At 39.0% G+C, this 26245-nt stretch overlaps 1 protein-coding gene across 3 annotated transcripts in view; it reads left to right on the top strand.

Annotated features, from left to right (window-relative positions):
- The window catches only part of LOC123318393 (dynein axonemal heavy chain 8-like), a 1393903-nt gene that overhangs the window by 1011077 nt on the left and 356581 nt on the right, over positions 1-26245 (top strand). For all 3 annotated transcript variants that reach the window (XM_044905013.1, XM_044905020.1, XM_044905005.1), the window contains one exon: positions 4685-4981. In XM_044905013.1, coding sequence (XP_044760948.1) covers positions 4685-4981 — 297 coding nt within the window. The remainder of the gene's footprint in view (positions 1-4684; positions 4982-26245) is intronic.

Raw genomic sequence — 26245 nt, 5'->3', positions numbered from 1 at the left:
CGAGAACTATCGCAGCTAGAAGAAAACGTATGACACATTCTCGAGCTCTTTCTTCATGACTAATCCAAATCTGAAAACAGATCCGGCCTATCACTTCTGGATTTTGAGTTATAACCAAAAATTGGGATTTTGATAATTTCGAAAAGTTCTCATTGCTTTTTTGTGTTTGAAGTTACATATCTGAAACTTACCTTCTTAGTCACCTTTATACGTAGATTCTACTGACAGAATCTCTTTTTCCAATTCAAAAATAACAAATTCAATGAAAGTTTGCATTCAAAAAAACGAAAGTTCAACTAATGTTTCGAAATGAAAAAATAATTGGTGCTCGTCAGTGGATTCTACGTAAAAAAGGTTCAAGTTTCAGATCTGTAACTTCAAAGACAAAAAAGTTATGAGAACTTTTCGAAATCGTCAAAGTCAAAATTTAGTTTTTGCTAATAACTCAAAAACGGTTTTCACAGTTACCATATATATATAGTGTGCCATACTTAATGATACTAAATTTTTTTTTTCGTTTGATTTAAAATATATGTATTCTATTTTGAACTGTGTAGGTACCCAATAAAAAGAATTTAATTAAGTTTACTAAATGTATATCACTGTGTGACTAACGGCCGGTTTCATGATCAAACCTAAAGTCGCTTCAATTTTAAAGCTTCCTTTAACCCTACTAAAAATGACACTAAAGGAAGCTTCAAGCTTAAAGTGACTTTAAATTTGATTATGAAACTAGACGTAATATCAATTAATACATCCATAAGTACGTCTCATGAGAAGTCTATGACTAAATTTTATTTCATTCAGAAAGAAACGTTCTATTTCTTGTGAAATCTCAACTTAATCGTTGCGTTGTATAAATGATCTGGTAACTCGGGAACTGACACATCGATTCCCTAGGTCACAATAGTTATGAGTAGTTATTAGGACCACAGTGTACAAATCTCAAAGTTACATTTTCACTAACACAAAAATTTTCATTAATATTTTGAACTAAATAATTATGGTGAAGGCGGCAAAATTTGAATAGCCTACTGGTGGCAAATATGTAAATCCGCCACTGACTAGATCATACCTGAAAAATATAGCAGGACATAACTTAGCTTCTGACCTATGTCGAAAATGCAGACAGGGCAGAAAACGCATACAGAATGTCACCTCATCCTGCTCCATACTAGCGCCAAGTGAATATATGGACAGATATAACCAAATGGCTAAAATATACCATAAAGCCATCGCACTCAAGTACGGACTTCTTGAGGATGCGCAATATAAATTGTACTGGGACACGACTATGTTAACAGATAGACCTGTAGCAAACAAAAAACCCGATATCGTCTTGATTGAAAAAGAAAAAAAACATTGTTTCATTATTGACATAACGGTTCCATTTGACGATAATATATCGAGGGCTTATATAGAGAAGATCACGAAATACTATGATTTATCCTTTGCAATGCAGGGAATGCATCAGTTCAGGTCTATTACGGTCGTTCCGCTCATAATCTCCGGTAATAGCCTTTTTGAAGAACACATATGTGAGAATACAGAAATTCTGCAGCTGGAAAACTCTCTTGTCTCTGAGGCCCAGAAGGAGGTCATATTGGCCAGTACGCGGATAGTACTGGATAGTAGATTCACTTGTTTCAATTTCATCACTGTATTTCATATACAGGGTGGCCATTTGAAAACGAAACAGACGAGATTACAGACGAAATAAATTTTTTCGATAGAAATGCTCGGACAGGTCGATTTCTGTTTCGAGGGGGACAACTTAAGATGTAGGTTACGGACGCATAGCGCTTCAACCCTTGCTACTACAACCCTCACCCCCAATTTTTGAATAGGAAAGATGAGATGAGTGATACCTCATTTGAAAGGTATTTTTATACTGATTTCAGCACAGTAATTGTTTTTTCATTTTATGCATTAGTTCTCGAAATATTCTCAACTAAGTATTTGAAAATGAAGTGGTGTTTTCATGGCACTTGTAGTGTTTTTTTGTGAAAAATCGACATTTTGAGCTTCAAAACAACCATGACTGTGGATTCCTTCCTCCAATCCACTGACAGAAATATTTAATCAAGATGTCGAACAAACAAAGCGTATTGCGAAGGAGCTCAATCTTGCTGAAACTCAATCTAAATTATCTTCGATACGACTTGCAGTTTTTCCAATAACATGCGGTAACACTTGATCGATAGAAATCTCCAAAAAGTCCAAATACGTACATATCTCTAATTAGATTACCAGGTAAGAAAATCAAATCATTAATGATGCCACAGAAATATTCCAGTTCCAATTCGTGAAACGATTTCCGACTTAACCCATAATAACCTAGTGTTACACATATGTAACGCAAATTTCACTAGCAAATCTATTTTATTTCTCATTAACTGTAGCTATTAGCGTTACATATATGTAACACCATTTTTCTCAAACAAAAACTATACAATTTTCAAACAGAAATTGAGTTGTTTTTGTCTTGTACACTCTATAAAGAATATTTATTCAATTAGAATAGTGATCATAACTCAGGTTATTAAGGGTTAATTATGAAGTGTTTTCTCAGTTGGCTTCAATAATGTTTTCATTTTGTTGATTATTGAATTCATATCTTTTTCAAAAAAATGAGAATCGATAATTTTTTATTTATTACGAACAGATCATTAAATTGGCTTACTGGTTCTATGACATGTGAATTATTCTTAGTTTTGAATCGAGACTTGTATGTGTTCTAATTCATTGTTCGACATGGTTTATTCAATTGCAGAGCGGGTGGAAATAATTTCACTATTTTTGCAAACAATCAATGTGCGAATAGAACCGCAGAATTTTTCAATCAACGACATTTAGATAAACATGTTAATAGGAGGTATGTTTTGGAATTAGTGTCAAAGTTTCAAGAAACCGGGTCCGTGGCTAATAAAAAACGAAACATGGAAAGGAATGAAGTAGCTGTTCTTGGACAGATTGCTCTGAATCCAATGACGAGTACGAGGCAGCTAGCACATGAATCTGGTTTTACACGAACTCGAATTGCAAATATTTTTGTAGAGTTCCAGAATTACATCTCGGAGGAAAGAGAGCGAGCAGACTTTGCTCTGATTCGTAGATAGACGTAGATCTACGCTCTGATTGGACGGTATTGACGTAACAGATGGAAAAGATGGAAAAAATGCTATTCTGGAACGAGGCATTTGAAGCATCATAAATTCCATCCTTACAAAATCCATCTTTCACACGCACTAAACGAAGATGATTTTGACCGTCGTGTTGAATTTTGTGATACAATGAGTGAACGAGTAACTGCTAATCCCAATTATCTGTACAATGTTTGTTTCTCCGATGAGTGTTCGTTCTTTCTAAACGGCACAGTAAATCGACACAATTGTCGTTATTGGGCCGATGCTAATCCGAGATTGTTCCACGAAGTTTATACTCAACAACCACAAAAACTCAATGTTTGGGCTGGAATATTTGGTGACAACATTGTCGGCCGTTCTTTTTACCTGGTAATCTTACTGGAGATATGTATTTGGACTTATTGGAAAATCACATTGATCCAATTTTGACGGAAATTATTGAAAACAATGCTGGAAATTATGTGGAAGATCAGATTGTGTTTCAGCAGGATGGAGCTCCTCCACACTACGCCTTACCAGTTCGAGAATATCTGGATCAAAGGTTTCCAAATCGGTGGATTTGAAGAAGGGGTCCCAGTGAATGGCCAGCCAGATCGCCAGATCTGTCACCACTAGATTTCTTTCTTTGGGGCCACTTGAAGAAAAAAATTTACTCTACACAGCCCGATTCCATAGAAGATTTAAGAAGACGTATAGTGAACGAATGTCGTCAAATCACTCCAGAAATGCTGCAAAATGTGCGCCATCGTTTCGAACAAAACTTATTTCATTGTATGAAAGCTAATGGTGAACAATTTGAATATTTAATTAATTGATGTGAGTTTTTGATAAATTATTTACTTTACTTTGAAAAGTCTTATTTCTTAGATCAATACTTCAAATCGTTCTGATACCATAAAGTTGGAGAATGATTTCAGTGAATAAAACAGCTAGTCGAACATTTGACCCTAGTAGCATTAACACGTACGGTATGACTTCATTTGCCCAGTGGTAGATGTTTTGCAATTTCAAATACAAGTACGGAAATTTTGGTGTTTCGGAAGCACGAAATGTCAATTATTCGCAAACAATTAATTTGAGTGATAAAATTAACTAACGCATGAATATTTCGAGAACTAATGCATACAATGAAAAAATAATTACTGTGCTGAAATCAGTATAAAAATACCTTTCAAATGAGGTATTACTCACCCCATCTTCCCTATTCAAAAATTGAGGGTGAGGGTTGTAGTAGCAAGGGTTGAAGCGCTATGCGTCCGTAACCTACATCTTAAGTTGTCCCCCTCGAAACAGAAATCGACCTGTTTTGTATCGAAAAAATTTATTTCGTCTGTAATCTCGTCTGTTTCGTTTTCAAATGGCCACCCTGTATATGTATCTGTGATAATTGTTGAAATAAATATATGTTATTATTTTTATTATTATTATAGTCCGACGGTTTTTGCATTGCACTTGATTATATCTGGCTCACCAGCCCGGTATAGTTTCGTAGATAACCCGTAATGGTGATTTATATAAAAAAAAGTCATTCATTTCAGGCTGTTTTGGATGATGCAATGAAAGTTAAGAATAAGATGGACGCAGCCACAGCTCTCATTAATGGTTTGGCGGGTGAAAGAATTCGTTGGACAGCTCAGCTGCAGCAGTTCAAAGCCGAAACTGAACGTCTTGTGGGCGATGTTGTTATACTAGTAGGATTTTTGGGATACTCTGGGCCCTTCAATCAGGAATTCAGAAATAACCTCAATAAAACTTGGTTAGATGCCCTCATGACAAGGAAGATACCAGTAACAGCTACTTTAAGCATTATTGATAGCTTGACCGACACCGCTACAGTAAGTTTCAAAATTATATAATGAAAGGATTACTGATAGCTAATTAATATTTTCGATTGGGAAATATTAATTTTCCTTCAAAAAGACAACACATAGGTATGTCTTTCAAAATAACCCACCTCATGGGTGCTATTAATCATAGAAATATTCAAAATGAAGGAGGTAACGCATACCAAAAGCTTAGCAGAAACACATTTTGTCATTTGTTACTAATCAGAATCAAAAGAGTATAGTTCCTAAGATTGATCGAACCTCGAACCAACAAGGAAATGAGACTAAGGCCTCTTTCGATAAGGAGCATTGAGGTTTCACCTGAATAATCATTGTAAGCAGTTAGGATATTTACACATCCTAGATGATTAGCCGTGCGGACCAAGTATTTCTGTCCGAACATTGTCCTTGAGGAAAATTATATGCTTGCCTCCTTTACCTGTTACATGTTCATGTACATAACGGAATTGTCGACCACAGATCACAGAAACAAGTTTAGATGGGAAACTCTCCCCCAAAAATCTTATAACTGAAAAAGTTTCAGATCTCGTCGGAGAGGTGGCGCGAAGCCGCGAAAAGCACAGACTGGAAATACAATTTTTTTTTTTTTTGGAAAAACTGCTCAATAACAGTTTTCTGTTTTATAATTTAGGGGCGCGAGATTCGAATTCTATTCCTTGTATTGAATGTCAATATTGACCTTGTTGGAACCAGAAAACAAACATCCTGAGAGACAAAACAAAAGGATGGTTTTGTTTTGTGACCAGGATGTTAGTTTTCATCTGAACATAAGATGTGATAAATTTTTATTTGGAATATATAAGAAATTTACAAGAACTCGAAATTATGGATAACGAATAGAGCTTTGACTAGGATAAAAGAGTATATGGTTATCTGCTATAGGTACGTCAAAGGTGTTTTTTCTGTGAAAACGTTTTGAATTGATAAACTGAGTGAAATTTGTACAATTTATATCAGAAATTGATATGAACCAATATTCGATTTACCGTCATAGGATACACAATTCCGTTACTTACATATTATTTACAAAATTTTCAGAACCACAATTGAAAAAAATCGTACAGAGGTATACAAGACCTGTATTCAAGCCCGTCAGTATAATTTATTCAAGTTTTTTTTATGATTTCTTCATGGTATGGTCTCTTTATGACACAATATACGAATTGATTGATGAATGAACAAAACACTCACAGAAGGTTTCATAAAACTTTGACTTTCCAAACAACAATTTGACAGTCACCCCATTCCCAAATCGAAATCCATAAAACCTTTGCATTTCTGAATATATTGAAGGCAATTGAGAATCTTTGAATGGACGTATAAAAGTCATAATTCTCCCCAAATGAGCCCTTCATGCAAGGGATGCTTCCTGCATACAACAATTTACGTGGATGAACAGTTCTCAATCGACTTGCAGTAAAATGTTCATTGCACATGGTGTAGTCAGTAGTATTTGCAGGCCTTTACGCCCTGAAAATTTTATCCACTTCGTAGCACTGAAAATATGAATCAATGAATGTCACATGTTACCAGTTTTAATACTTACATTCCCATTTTCTTTAGTAAAATTCGTTTTATTCGATCCACAGTTCTTCACCATACAATAATTTTCGAACGATATTCTGAGGTTTTCGCCAAGAAATTAGACAAAAATTTCAATAATCAGCAATTAGAACAAGCTTCAAAAACAAAAGGCGATACGAGGTTGTCTATGGATACGAGAATCAAAACATTCAAAACCTGTTTGATCAAAATGGTCATCTGACTCTGACATCTCGCAAAATTTCATATGTCACTGGAGTTGAAGTTTTAACCAGCCTTAAAAACACATTTGAAACACAGATGGCGCTCACATCACTATAGTAGCGTGGTTTCCTATCTTTCTACTCTATAATCTTTGAGCTGTAGTTCTTTTCTGATATTGATGATATTATTGATATGATGGGTTTTTTGTGTGTGATCTTCATTTCGATAGGTAGGTATTAGTTTATCAATTTAAACTATTGGACGTATTGGATACCAAAAAATATTATTGTAAGCGAGTTGAATTTTTGTGAAGCGAAAATATCATTATTCAACAATAAATCCAAGCCGCTTGCAATAATATTTTTTGGCATCCAATAGTGGGAATTGATTAACTAATCCCTTTGAAAGATCATATTTCAAATTATCCTCTCAATTGTTGGTAAAACAGTATCCGCTATGAATTTAGTTCCGGATCTCGTCCGCTACAATAATAGCGCCAATTGATGTTTCGCTTATTAGCGAGCGAGTTTCCAATCTAAACTTGTTTCTGTGATCTGTGTTGTCGACTGAACAGTAAGGCAAGTGAATTCCAGGTTGGCTTACATGTCATTTGTCAATAAAATACTTGGAACATAGATATATGGAATGGAAAATAAACATTTGTTGTTGTGTGAGATAGTTGCTCAGTGTCGCCAATTACAAATGAGGCAATTGACTCGAACTTTGCTGTCACATCAATTTTCAATGCGAAAAGATAGGAAAGTATATACATTTATCCATGTTGCGCCACAGCCTAAGTATCGCGCAAAATAGAGAAGTATCTAATGTGTGGATAATAAAATTTACTAATAGTTAACCTGTAGTTTATTTAACCATAGGTCAATTCTATGGTTAAGAACTGACCAGAAGTCTTCATAAACATGATCATTAATTTATTAAGTCTATGGAAGTCATAACCTATATAATCTGACATTTTTACCTTTACCACAACCGTGAAGTTGAAGTGTACTAGTGACTTATAAAATGAAACGTATATTTGTTACCAAAGTTATTATTACCATTTGATATCATTATGAATTCGTACGATGTGAACGCCTTCAGCGATGAGAAAGAAAGCACTCGGCGGTCCAAAGTGATTATACCAAGAATTTACTTCTTCGAAGAATATGATGAAATAAGTGAAGAATTGAACATATTACTGGAAGGTACATCTTGAAATAATAGTTTAGGTTCAGTTGAGAATTATTTTCGTTTTTTTTTTTCAGAAGTGATTGTTTATCTTCAAGTTACCAGGTATTGTTAACTCTGAATTTTTACTCCAATGCCTCATTTTTAAGGATATCTGCTGACATGTCAAGGCCACCGCCAGCAGAGTTGTCAGAAGAGTAAGGGTGACCAGCCTCCGAATGCGAAGTTAAGCGAAGCTTAGCGTTTTCAATGCTAATATAAGTGACAAGTTACGAATCGACTGACGTAGCTTGTCATTTAACATTGAAAACGCTCAACTTCGCATTCGGTGGCCGGTCACCCTTAGCATCTCCAGCCCAACACTATATGTATACTCGTAAGAATGCCCCAAGATAAAGAAATATTATATATCTCACGAGATATTTCATGACTTCCACATTTTTCGAAACTCTTTATTGTATCGATCATTAGACGATGGTGTATATGGTAACTGAGTTTTATTAGGAGATAGTGCGTACCCTCAAAAATCTTTTAAAGATATAATCTGGTGCGGTACGAAGAAAGAAGTTGTGTTTTGATTGTTCCTATCTTTTGTGATTGTGTGCTCGGGGTTTGTTCCGGATGAGATTTTTTTCTCATATGGGTGGCAAGTAAACTGTAGCTGGCTTCTCTTAGGCGGATCGGCCACCGAATGCGAAGTTGCGCGAAGCTGAGCATTTTCAGTACTAATATAATCGACAAGCTACGAATCGAGTGACGTAGCTCATCATTTAGCATTGAAAACTCTCAGCTTCGCTCAACTTCGCATTCGGTGGCCGATCTCCCTTATAGAGAAAAATTTTTCGATTGATGCTTGTTTCGATCATTTTTTCATTTGCGAATTCGAGATTTTATTCTGAAATCGTGTGATTATCGGTACTTATCTGTTATCTAGCCTCATATGTAGATGATAGCACTTCTTATCAGCTTCGCATGTTCGGGGTGCATTCGAAAATTAGATTTCTTGATATTTCTGTAATTCAATTGGTGTATCCCATCCTTTCCATTTGTTTGTTTTTCCTGCGTCCCTCTGGTTTGTCTGAAAGTCATCGGCTATCGGCCCGGCCGTTGTGAAAAGTGACCCTTGTTTGTTTTCCCATATTTACACCAATCCGTTTTTAGGTGATTCTGATGCCTACTATGTCTTGTATTAAATGTAATGTTACTATGAGGGAGGGAACTGATAGGGTTGTGATATGTGATGGTGTGATAGACTTTTCGTACTCTGGCAGCTCCTTACGGTTGCTCGGGCGCCAGTGGGGCAATCAGTCAAACCCCACGTCTCTCACAGAATCCCCAAAGAATTGGAGAGCCCGGGTAGACTTGAGTATCAGTGGAGAAGGGTATCGATGAAGACTAAGGCGGTAGCGTCTTCTAAGTGTCTGCTTTTCAACGGTCTTTAGGCGTCAGAAAGAGTACTTACCTCTTCTAACTAAACTCTTAGATGAAACTGATTTAATAAATAGACTCTCACTGGCAAAATAATTGGCAACAAAAATTAATGTTCAACTATTTATTTCTATTACAATAAACTATACACAAAAGAGAATATACAGGTAGACCAAATCGTGGACGTCAACGGCTGTGTCTGGTCGGCGCAGGACGGCTGGCAAAATTTCACTTCAGGAAAATGGACGGTTTCGGAAATATACGGAAGTAAGTCAAGTCTCAACTAAACTTAGTGCAAAGAGACATGCACAGTTTCGGAAAAATATACGGAAGTAAGTCACGTTTCAATTAAACTAAGTGCAAAGAAACATGCACGGTTTCGGAAAAATATACGGTAGTAAGTCAAGTTTCAATTAAACTAAGTGCAAAGAACGGTTTCGGAAAAATATACGGAAGTAAGTCAAGTTTCAATTAAACTGAGTGCAAGGAAACATGCACGGTTTCAGAAAAATATTTCAACTAAGGCAAGACACAATTGAATGAAAAGTACGAACGGTTTTAAAAATAATCAACGGAATTCAGTCAGGTCGAAATTTGAAAACACCAGTTCACCGGGGTACGCCCTCTATCTCTGTCTCGGTGGTTTGTCTATGATCCGGTGTCCTTCGGTCTCTCTCTCTCTCTCTCGGTGACCTCAAGCTGGCTGGCTGTCAAACAGCGGCCACAGAGTCCGGCGGTGAGGGTATTTGACGGTTATGAAATCCCAACTCTATGCTCGGCGAATCTAACCTATAACTTAGATTTTCCTTTGCTTCGTAAGTACGGTTTTACTAACTTTGCACACACTCCACTCGTTCACCTCTCAACAACGATTCATACTCATCTTGACCTTCAGCGACGGAACTCGAAGAAGTAGGTACCCCGGAAAATTGTCCCCACCATGGGTAACTCAGTCCCCCATTGGATAAACTCAAATTGTTCGGTAAATCAACGGGCTCGGAAAGAGACAGAAACAATTGAAGAGAAGGAAAAACGGAACAAGTTGAAAGACCTTTTTCGAGTCAGAAAAAGTACGGTTCAACGGAAAGAATTCTAAAATATATGAATTCTGAAAACAAGATATATTCGGTCTCCGCTACAAATATGGGACTGGTCGGTGGAAAACAATGACATGAAATCAATCGGTAAATCCCCCCTATGATAATTTAACGGTTTTCTTCCGAAATACTTCGATTGTCAGGTCCTATTAAGAAAGTATCGGTAGAGAAATTTCCTTTTCGTGGCGGGGTAAAATCTGCCTCGTCACATCCCCCTGGGTATCGTTGCGGTATTTCTAAATGTCGGTTTCAGCCTGTGAAAGCTGCGGGGTTATTGAACTCGGCGTCATTTCATGACCTGATGAACTCAAACGGTAATTAAAAAAAACTGTTTGTTGGCGTATCCACCATGTCGGTAAGAAGACTTAGCCTTCTCGGATTTTCAAATTGGAAAATTATTCGGTCAGGTTCTTAACGGCATATACCTTTCAATCCCAGGGGATTTCAGGTCCTTTATGTGGATGTGTCTGACAACCTCACCACTGCCATCCCTGATGTCATACACCACAGGAGAGACTATGCCTACAACGGTATACGGTCCGGAGTATTTCGGAGCCAACTTGGCGGCAACTCCTTCTACTGCTGAAGATAAGGAATGCCCTCTTCGGTACACTTGGTCTCCAATCCTATGACGCCAGTCCTTACGACGTAGGTTATAGTGACTTTGCTGGACGAAGGCTCGTGTTAATCTAGTTCGGACAAATTTAGTTTCGGTAAATCGGTTACGGTTATTTACATGGTAAGCAACTTGCGGTTCGGTATCCGGTTCGGTGTGATTCCCTCCCTCCTTGATAGCAATCTCGGTAGAAAATTTGGCGTTCGGTGAACGCATTTCCCTATCAAAGTTCAAGAATGCTCTGGGGTCTTCGGTTGACTCCTGCTTTGGGGAATTCACTTCATCTTCCTTGGAAGCCTGGTACACACCTCTTTGGACAGTTGTTCTCATGGGCCTAAATTCCATCCGTTTGGAGAATCTGTCCTTTTTACAAGGTTCTTCCACCACATAGGAATGATTCCTTGCCGGTTTCTGCTGTGAAACCTTGTATCGGTGACACTTGCTACATTTTCGGACATATTGGGCAATTTCTCGGAACATTCCTGGCCAATAGTAGCTGCGGGCTATGCGAAATTTGGTTTCTGCTATTCCCAAGTGTCCAGCGGTCGGTCGGTCGTGGTTTTCGAGAAGGACTTCTCTTCGGTCATCTTTCGGAACACATAACTTCCAGGGATTTCCCAATTCTGGCTCTGTAAAATCATCGGAATCGCAAAAATGGCGGTATAATTTTCCTGACACTATCCTGTAGTCAGGAAACGCTGTAGGATTCGATTTCACCTCTGCCAATTTCCTCCTGTACCATGAGCAACTTACATTGTCCTCGGTCAGGCATATGGTTCCTTCGGTCGGTAACGGTAACGGTAACGGTGACGGTAACGGTAACGGTGACGGTAACGGTAACGGTGACGGATTCTGCTCTTCCTGCGTCATGGGCTTGTCCTTTAGGGACCTGCCATTCAGAAAGCATTCGGCGGTTTGGAGATTGATGGAGAAGTCGTGTGCTCTCAGTACATCCATTCCCAGTACTACACTGATCGGTAAATCTGAAACTAACAACCACGTAGCCTCAATATTTTCGGATCCAACCTGAACCTGTGCTGTGTACATTTCCTTAATCGGGATAGAACTTCCGTTAGCGACGGTGGTGGTAACGTCTCCAACATAATTCGGTGTTATTCCAGCGGCCTTGCAGTGAGCAGCCACTTCACTGCTGATGAAGGACCTGGTTGATCCGGTGTCCAATAATGCCCGGAACTCCTTGTCTCCTATAAGAACATTAGTTATAGGACGGTTATCAGAAAGGATTTTCTTCGGAATAACCGGGGTTCTCGGTAACGGACACTGACAATCTTTGGACATTATACCCTTCTTACCACATCGAGAGCAGAAAAGTATCGGTTTCGATGTACACTGTACTCGTAGATGGCCCTTACCACCACATCTCCAGCACTGGGTTTCGGTTGGCGGTCGGACGGTATTCTTCGGTTCATCTTGTCTCTGACGTGCTGTAGAGTTTTGTACAAGTTTCGGTTTATCGGACGGTTCGGACAGTGTGCTGAGGTGCATTCCGATCGGTTGGACGTTCGGTGAGGGATTTCGGAAGGTAAGATGCGGTTCGTTGATGAGACTCTTTTGGATCGGTGGCAAAGCATAGTTAGCACTTTGCCATTTGACCAATTCGAACACTTTTCCTTTTCGAAGCAGTTCATCTATGGTTGAAGTCGGTTGGAAGGCCAGGGCGGTTTGCAGTTCTGGCAGTAAACGTCGTCGGATGATATTCACCTGTTCTTCCTCGGTCGGTCGCTTTACGGTCAGCTTCTGAAACAGATTTTGCATTCGAGTTACATACAACAAGAGTCGCTCATCGGTTCCTTGAGTGCGTTTCTTGATTTCCTCCAAAAGGATGTCCTCGTAGTCGGGAGGAAGAAAGGCCTCTCGGAGTTGTTCCTTGAAATCGGTCCAGTCGGTGAAGGTGCCTCTCCGGGGAATGTACCAGTCTCTTGCATCCCTACGTAACAGCTCGTATATTGACTCGAATAACTGTTCGTGGCTCACCTTTCTAGCCTCGGCAAGATACTCAGCCTCCTCCAGGAATGAGGTCACACTGGTTGACCCATCGAACGTCAGGTTCCATTTCCACACAGGAACGGTAGGAACGATGGAATGGTCGGTGGTTTTCGGCGGTTTCATCGGCGGGTACTCGGTCGTCAGTTCGGTTTCCTTGGTCGTCGGTACTTCGCTTCTTACTTCTCTCATTCCAGCGGTATCGGTAGGAGATGAGGCAAATGAAACTCTCCTGGTTGATTCGGCAAACTCCCTCGCTAATCGCCTTGACTCAGGGGATGTTATTAGCGGTCTGTTTTCCTCACTGGTTCGGTCGGTTGGCAGTGCTTGTTCAACGGTAAATGGGAGGATGTCGGCGGGCGGTCGGTGGTATGAAGGTTGTTTCTGCAAAAAAGTACGTTCAATTTGTTCGGTTATTAATCTGCAAACTTCTTGTCGGTTTTGCTGCAGCCGGTCATCATGAGTGGTCGATCGGGATATGTCACAATCTTCTCCCAAATTCAACAAGTCTGCTTCTCCAACGGTGGTTGAGCACGGAATCAGACCTGGACCAAGTCTAGATGCGCAGTCCGGTAATTCCTGGTCAATCAGCGACGGTGTGCCGGCTGACAGGTTCTCTGGAATACCACCTAACCAGTGAGTATTCTCCAGCAATCTCATAGCCATCTTCAGAGAGTGCTCCAGCTCGGTTTTCTTGTGAAGCAGACTGACAGCTTCCGGAGATAGACTTCTCAGTCGGCCTTGAACGTGCAGTATCCGGCTCCTAATGCGCTGCAACTCATTGTCTCTATTATTAAAATCGAACTCACATATCTCTCCCATCAAGTCGAACAACTTGGCACCACAAACCCCAATTTCCTGTGCCTGGTCAATTTCATCTCTTGGAATGAACGGTATGTCGGAATGGATGGCCCTTCTCAGTTGAGCTCTTTTCTCCTGAACGGTGTGTCCCACGGTGCAGCCTCTTGCCTCTAACTCCCACGTAAGTTCGTCGCTTTTCAGTCGGTTGACATCCATTTTTACGGCACCACAAACTCAGAAGAAATATTTACAATATGCACTCTATGGATATATACAAGAAACAAAGAACGGTTACCAATTTGCCAGTGAAGAGTATTTAAAGAAAACGGTACGGTTACGGTAACAGGAACTTCTCACAGAACAGCAGAAGTCCCTGCTCGGGCGCCAGATGTGATAGACTTTTCGTACTCTGGCAGCTCCTTACGGTTGCTCGGGCGCCAGTGGGGCAATCAGTCAAACCCCACGTCTCTCACAGAATCCCCAAAGAATTGGAGAGCCCGGGTAGACTTGAGTATCAGTGGAGAAGGGTATCGATGAAGACTAAGGCGGTAGCGTCTTCTAAGTGTCTGCTTTTCAACGGTCTTTAGGCGTCAGAAAGAGTACTTACCTCTTCTAACTAAACTCTTAGATGAAACTGATTTAATAAATAGACTCTCACTGGCAAAATAATTGGCAACAAAAATTAATGTTCAACTATTTATTTCTATTACAATAAACTATACACAAAAGAGAATATACAGGTAGACCAAATCGTGGACGTCAACGGCTGTGTCTGGTCGGCGCAGGACGGCTGGCAAAATTTCACTTCAGGAAAATGGACGGTTTCGGAAATATACGGAAGTAAGTCAAGTCTCAACTAAACTTAGTGCAAAGAGACATGCACAGTTTCGGAAAAATATACGGAAGTAAGTCACGTTTCTATTAAACTAAGTGCAAAGAAACATGCACGGTTTCGGAAAAATATACGGTAGTAAGTCAAGTTTCAATTAAACTAAGTGCAAAGAACGGTTTCGGAAAAATATACGGAAGTAAGTCAAGTTTCAATTAAACTGAGTGCAAGGAAACATGCACGGTTTCAGAAAAATATTTCAACTAAGGCAAGACACAATTGAATGAAAAGTACGAACGGTTTTAAAAATAATCAACGGAATTCAGTCAGGTCGAAATTTGAAAACACCAGTTCACCGGGGTACGCCCTCTATCTCTGTCTCGGTGGTTTGTCTATGATCCGGTGTCCTTCGGTCTCTCTCTCTCTCTCTCGGTGACCTCAAGCTGGCTGGCTGTCAAACAGCGGCCACAGAGTCCGGCGGTGAGGGTATTTGACGGTTATGAAATCCCAACTCTATGCTCGGCGAATCTAACCTATAACTTAGATTTTCCTTTGCTTCGTAAGTACGGTTTTACTAACTTTGCACACACTCCACTCGTTCACCTCTCAACAACGATTCATACTCATCTTGACCTTCAGCGACGGAACTCGAAGAAGTAGGTACCCCGGAAAATTGTCCCCACCATGGGTAACTCAGTCCCCCATTGGATAAACTCAAATTGTTCGGTAAATCAACGGGCTCGGAAAGAGACAGAAACAATTGAAGAGAAGGAAAAACGGAACAAGTTGAAAGACCTCTTTCGAGTCAGAAAAAGTACGGTTCAACGGAAAGAATTCTAAAATATATGAATTCTGAAAACAAGATATATTCGGTCTCCGCTACAAATATGGGACTGGTCGGTGGAAAACAATGACATGAAATCAATCGGTAAATCCCCCCTATGATAATTTAACGGTTTTCTTCCGAAATACTTCGATTGTCAGGTCCTATTAAGAAAGTATCGGTAGAGAAATTTCCTTTTCGTGGCGGGGTAAAATCTGCCTCGTCACATCGGCTGTAATAGGCCTGTCCATGCACAGTGCTCTGAACTTTCGCCTGCTGAACTAAAATGTTTCGAGTCTCGACCCAATACCAGGAGAAGGGTCAAATACTTATGTGCGGAATGGAGAAAGGTCTTCAGCAGATTCCGAAGATATTGAAGCTCATTAGTGATCTCAGGGAGGAAGTTCGTGAAATGAAGGAGCTGAGAACGGGGAGTGCGGCTGGTAATCAGTTGAGTCCTGGACCATTGCTGGCTGAAGAGGGGATGATGAGCGAGTTGCTTGAAAGAAATAAGCGTTCTAGCAATTTTATAATACACGGCAGAGCTGAGAATGGCAGTATCAAAAAGGACCAAATGAGAGAGGACACAGTTCTTGTAAGCGAGTTGTTGAGGGAGTGTAATATACCTGAGCAAACAGTTTTACCTATCAGGCTGGGTAAGTTTGATGACACCAGAGAATTGCGTTCCTGAGGAAATTAAATACACCAAGAAAATAGAATTGATTAATGAAAAACGTATATTGCACACAAATGACACACGTTCAACTATTCTGATTCATAGCTAACTCAATTAACAGCATTATGTGGTTACTATGAAACATGATGACTACAGAATATTATATATTAGGTTGTGTTTAATATTTTTCCAACATCCTCCCTTAAACATAACCCCATCTTCGAAGAACAATAAACCAATTTAGGGTGTGAGGTGACTTTAGTGAGTGCATCAGCAACCATCGCATCCGTCTGTATGTAGCGAACATCAATGGCCCCTCCAAGTACTCTGTCACGAACAAAATGGTGCCTCACATCTATGTGTTTGGTCCTGGCGTGGTAGTTGTCACAACCTGAAAGTTTTATAGAACTTTGATTATCACTGTAATTAATCATGGCCTCATCCTTGAGTTGTGGCCAAAAACTTTCTTGAAATTGCTTTAACCACAAAGCTTCTTGTACACAAGACGACAAAGACATGTATTCAGCCTCTGTTGTAGATAGAGCCACAGTAGGCTGACGCCTTGAATTCCAGCTAATTGCTCCTCCCTGAAACAGAAATGTGTAACCTGTACAGGAACGCCGGTCATCTTCTGAGCTGGCCCAGTCTGCATCACAGTATCCATGGGTCATATTCTCCTCCAAGTTTTGCTTATAACTCAGTCTACAATCCTGAGTGCCTTTCAAGTAACGCATAATTCCCTTAAGTGCAATCCAATGCTTCATTTCAGGCTTGTTATTATATTTGCTCAACATATTAATAACAAAACTTATGTCAGGCCTTGTAATTTGAGAAATGTATAACAAGCATCCGATTATCTCCTGATATGGAATATCATGTAAAATTTTTGTTTCCTCTGATTTTTGTAACTTGGAATTCAAATCCATTGGAGTTTTCACAGATTAACAATCTGACATTCCATATTTTTCTAATACTTGTTGTATATATTTTTTCTGATCTAAATAAATTATGCCTTTCTCTCTATCTCGTTCAACATGTATTCCTATACAGTAACGTATCTCTCCAAGATCCTTCATTTTGAATTTTTTATGCAATTCTCCTTTTATGTAACATTTCGACTCCTCATTATTAGTGAATAAAATCAAATCATCAACATATATGGCTAGAAAAACCATGTTGTCTTTGTCTTTGATTTTATAATAAATGCAAAGATCCTGCTTCGACTGTTCTAGTCCCATTTCTTTCAATGTGAAATCAAGCTTCTTATTCCATTGCCTGCTAGCCTGTTTCAAACCATAAAGTGATTTCTTTAAGCGACATACTTGTTCACCAATGCAGTACATAGGAGGCTGCAACATATAAATCTCCTCTTCTATGTCACCTTGAAGAAAAGCAGACACAGCATCCATTTGCCATATATCCAAATTATATTTAACAGATAAGGCAAATAAATATCTCAATGATGCAAGTCTGACAACAGGTGAAAAAACCTCCTTGTAGTCAATTCCAAATTTTTGTGAACATCCTTTTATCACAAGCCTTGCTTTGTACTTTACTATCTGACCATTTTCATCTGTTTTAGTTTTAAAAACCCATTTGCATGGTATTGGATGTTTATTTGATGGGAGATTAGTCAACTCCCACGTATCATTTTCTAATAAACACTTATACTCTTCATCCATTGCTTCTTTCTTTTCTTTAGCATTAGTGCTTGATAAAGCTTCTTTCTCAGTCAATGGATCTGAAAACTGTGTAACACACATAAAATTATTGCCCTCCATATTATTCCTTTGTTGTGATCTCAAATTATAATCTCTCTGGAAATCATCAACATCGCTATCATGATCACTTGTAGTTGGATAATATGTAGGATCGTCAGTCCCAATACTGCTGGCAAAAGATTCATCACTAGTGGTTGCCATAGTGCTATTTTGTGAAACATCTTCGCGTTCCAATGTACTATTGTTGGAACTAAGAGTGATTGAAGCAAGGGGTGGTTCTGATATAGGTTCCTGTGATATATTTTTCGCTATCTCCGTTTTCTCGATGAAAATTACATCCCTGCTGATTATAATCTTTTTACCAACTGGGTCAAATAATCTGTATCCCTTTGTATTTTCGCAGTAACCCAAAAAAATTAATCCACGTGATTTACGGTCCCATTTTGAACGATTATGCTTAGGAACATGTACCATAGCCTTACAGCCAAAAATCTTCAAATGTGAAAGGTTCGGTTTCTTACCAGTCCATTTTTCATATGGTGTTACCTCATTCAAAACACGTGATGGTGATCGGTTAATGATATAAGCTGCTGTAGCAACCGCCTCAGCCCAATACGTTTTCTTCAGATCAGCTTCAAACAGCATACATTTAGCACGCTCGACCAACGTTCTGTTCATCCGTTCCGCTAGCCCATTTTGCTCAGGCGTGTATGGAGTGCTGGTTTGATGCTTGATTCCAGAGGCTGCTAGAAAATCAGAAAATTCTTTATTACAAAATTCTTTCCCGTTATCGCTCCTTAAAATCTTAATTTTCTTTTCTAGTTCATTTTCTACCTCTTCTTTGAACTTTATAAACACAGATTTAATATCCATCTTATTTTCTAGAAAATAAACATACACTTTTCTAGAAAAATCATCTACAGTTCCCGTCCCATAAAGGTTCGTTTATCGTCGCCGGAGTGGGTTCCTCGGATTTTACGTAAGTTTGGTGTCGGAAAACTGAGATGTCCCAATGGGGTTACTACATCTTCAACGGATGATACTTGTGCTTCAACGGTGGGTGTTTCCGTGTACTATCAGAACGCGAGGGGACTCAAAACTAAATTGACTAAATTTATGAAATCTGTTTGTGATTATTCATTTGATATTATTTCTGTTAGTGAAACATGGTTAAGTGAATCAGTTTTTGATGCAGAGCTGGTTCCTCCTGGTTACAGTGTAGTGGGTTCAGACAGACAGTTTGATGTGATTGGTAGATCTAGAGGTGGTGGTGTGCTTGCTGCATTCTCTGATGATTTGGTTTATGAGATTTTGGATGTTGGATTTATAAGGGATCTCATTCCATTGGTCGATATCATTTTGGTTCGGTGTATTTTGCCCATTAGATTTTTAATTTGTGCTTTGTATGTGCCTCCGGATGTCTCACTTTTTCAGCTGGAAACGATAGTGACTGCTCTTGAGATTAAACTTCAGGGTGAGACAGTTATCGTTGTTGGTGATTTTAACGTTCCAGGGTTTTCTGGTTCCTATTCTTGTCAGAAGTCTATGCGGCTACAGAATTTCTGTGACCTTGTGGGTATGAAAGAGCTTAATGCTGTGTTGAATAGGGACGAAAGACTATTGGATCTGGTTATGGTTGGTGGAGATCTTGATGTGATGGTTTCTCACTGTGAGATGCCTTTTGTTTCGGAGGATCCATATCATCCAGCATTGAGTATTGATTTGAGTCAATTCTTGCATGTCCGTCTGGTGAATTTTCCAAGGGGGTCGAGACAGTGTTCTTTCGATATCAGAACAGCAGACTTTTCTGCTTTGAATAATTCTATCTGCCGCTATGATTGGAGTGTTTTGGAGATGTTCAATGATGTCAATCTTGGAATTTTTTATGATAACCTTTTTTGTTTTTTTCGTGAACACATTCCTACTAGGTCAGAGCCTTCAATGGCGGGATGATATCCTGTTTGGTTCGGTGCTGGTACTAGAAGACTAATCCGTCTGAAAAATTATAACCATACCAGATGGCGTTCCACGGGAGACAGAAGATACTATGACGACTTCAAGCGTTTGAGACCGAGGGTCAAGTCTGAGGTTTCTTTGGAGTATGATGATTATTTGGCTGGCGTGCAGCATGATATCATATCTGATCCAGCATCTTTTTGGAGACACATAAACAGGAAAAAGAAGAACACTCGGATACCCGGGGTAATGCGGGACGATGACAGCACGTATAAGGATTCGTATTCTTAATCTGTTGTTACATTCTACAGGCACTTTTTTCAGAGGAATTCGAAAATGATATTATTAAATTTTTTGATACAGCCATTTTCGAGATACGACAAGGATTTATGATTTTTCAAATGTAAACTATAGTTGAAAGTTCTTTCATCTTGATGCAATTTTTTTGCTGATTTCAAAAATGTATCATATGTCGCTATTCAAATGAATGTTACACGAGAAAAAATCAAATAATTTTTCCTACTTTTCGATTCACTGTTGATTTATAAGTAGGCTGGCTTACCATAGCAACCGTTGAATATGCATTATATTTTGTGAACCTGAGCCTCTATAATTGGAATCACGGATTGCTGAATAATTATTTCGCTGATTAAGAAATCGTTTGTTCATCGCGATGTTTGGCATACTTATCTCACGATGGTTCACAATTCGAATACTACCGTTGACAGAAGTACCTATTTTTCATCATCGTACTTCTGTAAGAAATTATAATTATAGATAGCTATCGTGTTTTATTTATATTACTGACTCTTTAAGTTTCTTTCATAAATAGAAAAACGATAATTGAATAAATTTTCTTCTTTAATAATCAGACGAAAGTCTTTTACTCTCTCTTGAGGGATATCGATCTCCATATAAAAAAGAAATAATTATTCGACAGTCGGTTATTCCTATCACAGAAGGTTGAGTTCACATAGGATTATGTGGAGTTCACGAACCATAATGCATTTTCAACGGTCACTCTGGTTACGCCAGCCTACTGAAAATTTAACAGTGAATCGAAAAGCAGAAAAAAGTATAGAATTTTTTTTTATATTATATTCATGTGAATGGCGACATATGATACATTTTTGAAATCAGCAAAAAAATTGCATCAAGATGAAATAACTTTCAACTATAGTTTAAATTTGAAAAATCAGAAGTCCCTGTCGTATCTCGTAAATGGCTGTATCAAAAAACTCAATAATATCATATTCGAATTCCTTTTAAAAAAGTACCTGTAGACTGTAACAACAGATTTCGAATACGAGTTCAAATAAGCGAGTTATTCAGCTTCATTGAAAATGACAATTTCTCAATTTTCGTTCATAACTCAAAATCTATGACCGTAAGGCTAGATCTGTTTTCAGTTTTGGAATAGTCGGGAAAAAAGAGCTCGAGAATGTGTAATCCGTTTTCTTCTAGCTCCTATAGTTCTCGAGATTCCTTTAGTAGACAACGAATTTTGCCCACCCTGTACAGTCCCACCTTGCTGAGGGTCAGCATGGTTTTGTGCGAGGTAGATCGACTATCACAAATCCACCTTATCACAGTATATTACAGAGACTGTAGATGATGGTGGTCAAGTAGATGTGATTTATACTGATTTTTCAAGGGCGTTTGATTCGGTGGATTTTGATGTGCTTCTTAGAAAACTGTCTTCATTCGGTTTTTGTCCTGCTTACGTGAGGTTGATTGGATCCTACTTGAAGGGAAGATACAACTATGTTTTTTATAATGATTTTCGGTCCTTTGAATAAGAACTGGAAGCTGGGGTTCCTCAGGGATCGAATCTTGGCCCTCTACTATTTGTGATAATTTTAAATGATCTGTTAAATTCCCTCGGATGCATGGCTTTGGCGTATGCTGATGATTTAAAGTTGTTCCTGAGTTTATGTGGTGTGGATGATCTGAGGATGCTCCAGTTCAGTTTGCAGATTGTCTGGGATTGGTGTAGGAGGAATAGGCTAAAATTGAATTTCCATAAATGCTTCCAGATGTCCTACACTAGGAGAATCTAGCCCTTGGTTGCCAATTACTTCATTGGGGACCACTTTCTTGCACGTGTAGATCAAATACGCGATCTTGGTGTATTATTTGACAGTTCGTTGAGCTTCATTCCTCATATTAATGAGCTGTGCGCCTCTGCTTGTATTATAGAACGCTGGGTTTTGTCTTTAGATGCTCTAAAGAATTTGATGACAAACGTCCTGTTGCAGGAAAGTCCATTAAAATTTAATAATTCATTAAAATCTTAATCCTCCATTTTCCCCCTCAAAAATGACAGTTTTAAGTTTCGATAGGGCATCAAATCTTAATGGACTTTCCTGCAACTGGGCCATAGAGTTATTTAGAAAACTTTATTTAACTATGGTTATTAGCAAGCTAGAGTATGGTAGCATCATTTGGTTTCCTACGTATGATTGTCAATTAAATCTGCTTGAGCGTGTACATAGGAGGTTTTTCAAGTACGCTGTTTTCCGGCAAACTGGTGTATACCCTGCCCGTGGAGCTGACCTTTCCTCCTTCATGAGAGAGATGAGAATATCATCATTGGCTAAAAGACACGAAAATCTCAATTGACCTGCAGTAAAATGTTCACTGCACATGGTGTAGTTAGTAGTGTTTGCTGAAGTAATTGTCTTCAAGCCCTGAGAATTTTATCATTAAACGTCGAGATGTCGGCGAGTAAAGAAGTCGATGTGAATCTCTCTGTGCCAGTTATCCCTCAATGTGGATGCTGCAAGAGATCTATCGCAAAGAATAGTGCAAAGTGTCTTATCTGCCTAAAGTCTTTTCATCCCGGTTGCGGATCTAAAATGAAAAAGTGCTGCAATGCGGAAATATCCGGTCTAGTTCCTTCTGATAAAATCAGTGTCAGTTCATCACCTATTTGCGAGACCGCAGTGAAAGACATAAGTGGCGAATCCAAACAGCATGATCTTCTCCTCAGAATTATTTTTGAGCTGGAGTCGAAAAATAATATCCTTATGGAAAATAATTCTCTCCTAAGGTTCAAAATTCAATCCCTTGAATATCAAATTATAAACAAGGAGCAAGAAATAGACAAACTGAAAAAAAATCTTATCGGCGCGTCTGATAACGATAAGCAACCTACTTCGGATAATGTGGGTGTGAGGAATTCCGGGAATTTCCCTCTGACCAGTCTGACCGGTTCTTATGCAGCGGCAACTGCAACGGATGCTCCTCGGCCATCTACCTTAATCAGTGACGGGTCTGTCGCGGGATCTTCAACTGCCGCTCCTTTAACAAAGAAGTCCAAGCCCTTGAAAAAGTTCACCCTGAAGGAAGTAAATCGGGTGATCGAATCAGCGCAATTGGTGACTAATGTAAATGAAGCCGATGAATCTACAGCGGACAGTAACCCATGGAATGTCGTTGGGAATAAAAGGAAACAAAAACGCAAACCTAGAAAAGCACTTGTTATTGGAACAAATTCGGGCGCTGAAGGCGTGGAAAGTCTAGAAAAGTTCAGGGCTCTCCACGTTTCGAATCTCAGGCCCGATACAACTATAGAAAATCTGCAGAATTTTCTCAGGGACAAGTTTTCCACTGTCATATGTGAGAAACTTACATCCCGATACCCAGATTCTTACGCGTCATTTAAAGTACTGATTCCTAGTTCAGAATATGACAAAGCACTTGATGGTTCCAACTGGCCTAATAAGGTCAGCGTGCATCATTTTTTTCACAGAAGAAAATTGAATCAGGAACGAATAAATTAATTCCTACTGCTAATCCTAAAGGTCTGAGAATCATGCAGCTGAACACTCAGTGCATTTTGAACAAACTAGACATTTTAGAGCTGTTATTGCTGGACACAAATGAGCCGGTCAGAGGAAAAGTGGTATAAGTCACAAATTCCGATTTTTGAGTTATACCGATATTTGGGTACCAAAGGTTGCATATTATTCTTCTTATGAGTGGTATGAGTCAAATCGTCGTTTTGACCGAGTTATACCCATTTAATTAACAAAATTTTCCATACCTATCAATGCCTTTGGTACCCAAATATCGGTATAACTCAAAAATCGGAATTTGTGACTTATACCACTTTTCCTCTGACCGGCTCAAATATTGATGTGTTGAGTGTGTCAGAACATTGGTGTGGTGCGGCCAGTATTGACTCCGCGGTGATACCGGGGTATGTGCGAGCTGATTCCTTTTGTCGCGTAGTCAGAGAACACGGCGGATCCGTATTATATGTGAGGAATGACTTGAGGTTGAGAAAATTGAAGGTTTCTAGATTCTCCGAGGAAATGCATGTGGAGATCTGTGGTGCTGTAATTTCAGTTGAAGGCTCTCGCTTGGGCATTATTAGTGTGTATCGACCCTGTGATGGAAACATCGAACTGTTCTTCTCTGGATTGTTTAATGCATTGCAGTCATGTATCGATACTGTTGATTTTATTCTCCTGTGTGGAGATTTTAACATAGATTTCCTCAAAACTGAATGTAAAAATTCAAAAATGTTGGATGACCTTCTAGATTGCTTCAAGCTGAAGGTTACGTCGAGGTATGCCACTAGGGAGTTCACTAACATCAATGGCCATACTAGTATATCAAAAGTAGATTATATCATTACAAATGTAGATCCACGGGATTATAAAGTTGTTGTTTTTGAACCATATATTAGTGACCATAAAAGCATTTTAGTAGAATTGAATTTCCGACCAGAACAAAGGAAAACATTCGGAACACATTCATTCAGAAATTTGAGCCAAGTTAATGTTAATAATCTTATAGCTTCTTTATCTGGGCACTGTTTTGATGAAGTTTATTCTCACAATGACGTTGACATGTGTTTTGAATCTTTCTTGGGTGTTCTGCAGCATTTTCTTGAGCGGTACTGTCCTATGAATAAATTGGCTCCGGATCGATCGGTGGGGAGGTGGAGGACGCCTGAGATTGTTCAAAGTAAATATAATCTGTCTAATCTCCATTGGCTTCATAAGAATCTAGGTACACCAGTCACTTTTCAAAACTATAAAGTTGCCAAACATCAGCATAGGCAATTGATAAAGGCCTCTAAGTTGAAGTTTTATAGTTCGATAATCGATCGCTCCGAAAATAGAAATAAAACAGTGTGGAACATTGTAAATGGCTTGACTGGTAGGACAAATAGCCAAAACGACATATGTATTGACTTTAGTGGTGTTATGTGTGATGAACCAAATCAGCTGACTGAAATCTTTGCGGAACACTTTTCCTCTATCACAAATTCTAAATTGAGATCTTGTTATGGCGCTAATCTATCACAATCCTGTACTTTAGCAGCAATGGTTGATAAAAATTTCTTTTTCTATCCTGTAATAAAAGCAGAAGTTGAGGAAACCATCAGATCCCTAAAAAATAAAAAAAGCGTTGGTGTCGATTCTGTATCCACAAAAATACTGAAGGCAATGAATCAGGTAATAAGTGAGCATTTAGCGCATCTTATCAATATTTCTATAACATCGGCTAAGTTTCCAGAAATCCTTAAAAAATCCATAGTCATCCCCATATTCAAAAGAGGCGATCCAGAGGAAATAATGAATTACCGCCCGATATCAATACTCAGCGTATTTTCCAAGGTATTCGAGAAAATTGTATTGAACAGAATGATGTGTTATCTCAATAAATTCAATCTTATAGATTCTGCACAGCACGGATTCAGAAGTGGTCATTCGACACAGTCTGCAGCAGTCAATTTTTTCGAATCAGTATATGAATGCTTAGACAAGAGCTTATTTGTGGCAGGTCTATTTTTTGACCTTTCTTCGGCTTTCGATTCACTCTCTTTCGAGTTCATTCTTGAAAAGTGCTACAATTTGGGTTTCAGGGGTGTATTTCTGGATTGGTTGCGCAGTTTTCTCGATGGGAGGACTATGGCGGTAAAAATAGGCGAAAATTTTTCTGGACCCCGTCACATTAGCCTTGGAGTCCCGCAGGGTTCTGTGTTGGGACCACTTCTGTTTTTGCTTTTTATAAATGACTTGCCCGAGTACTTAGCCTGCTTATTGCTAACTATATTTGCCGATGATACTTCCGTGGTTCTTTCTGCCAACAGTTTCGAAGAACTTCTGAGGCTATGTGAACGTGTTGTTCGTGAATTTGTGAACTGGTGTCGCTCAAACCGCCTAATGGTTAATGTAGAAAAAACGGTATGCATTAACTTTTGTTTGAAGAATAATGAATTAACAACCTTTAGAATAAATTGCGGGGATAACTCAATATTGACATCTGAGACAACTAAGTTTCTTGGTCTCTATGTAGATAAAAATTTGAGGTGGACGGCCCACATCGACGTACTATGTAAGAAACTGAA

The sequence above is a fragment of the Coccinella septempunctata genome, chromosome 1 (genome assembly GCF_907165205.1).
Source record: "Coccinella septempunctata chromosome 1, icCocSept1.1, whole genome shotgun sequence".
Lineage (NCBI taxonomy): Eukaryota > Metazoa > Arthropoda > Insecta > Coleoptera > Coccinellidae > Coccinella > Coccinella septempunctata.
The sequence above is the reverse complement of the archived record's forward strand: the minus strand, read 5'-3'. Positions and strand labels throughout refer to the sequence as shown.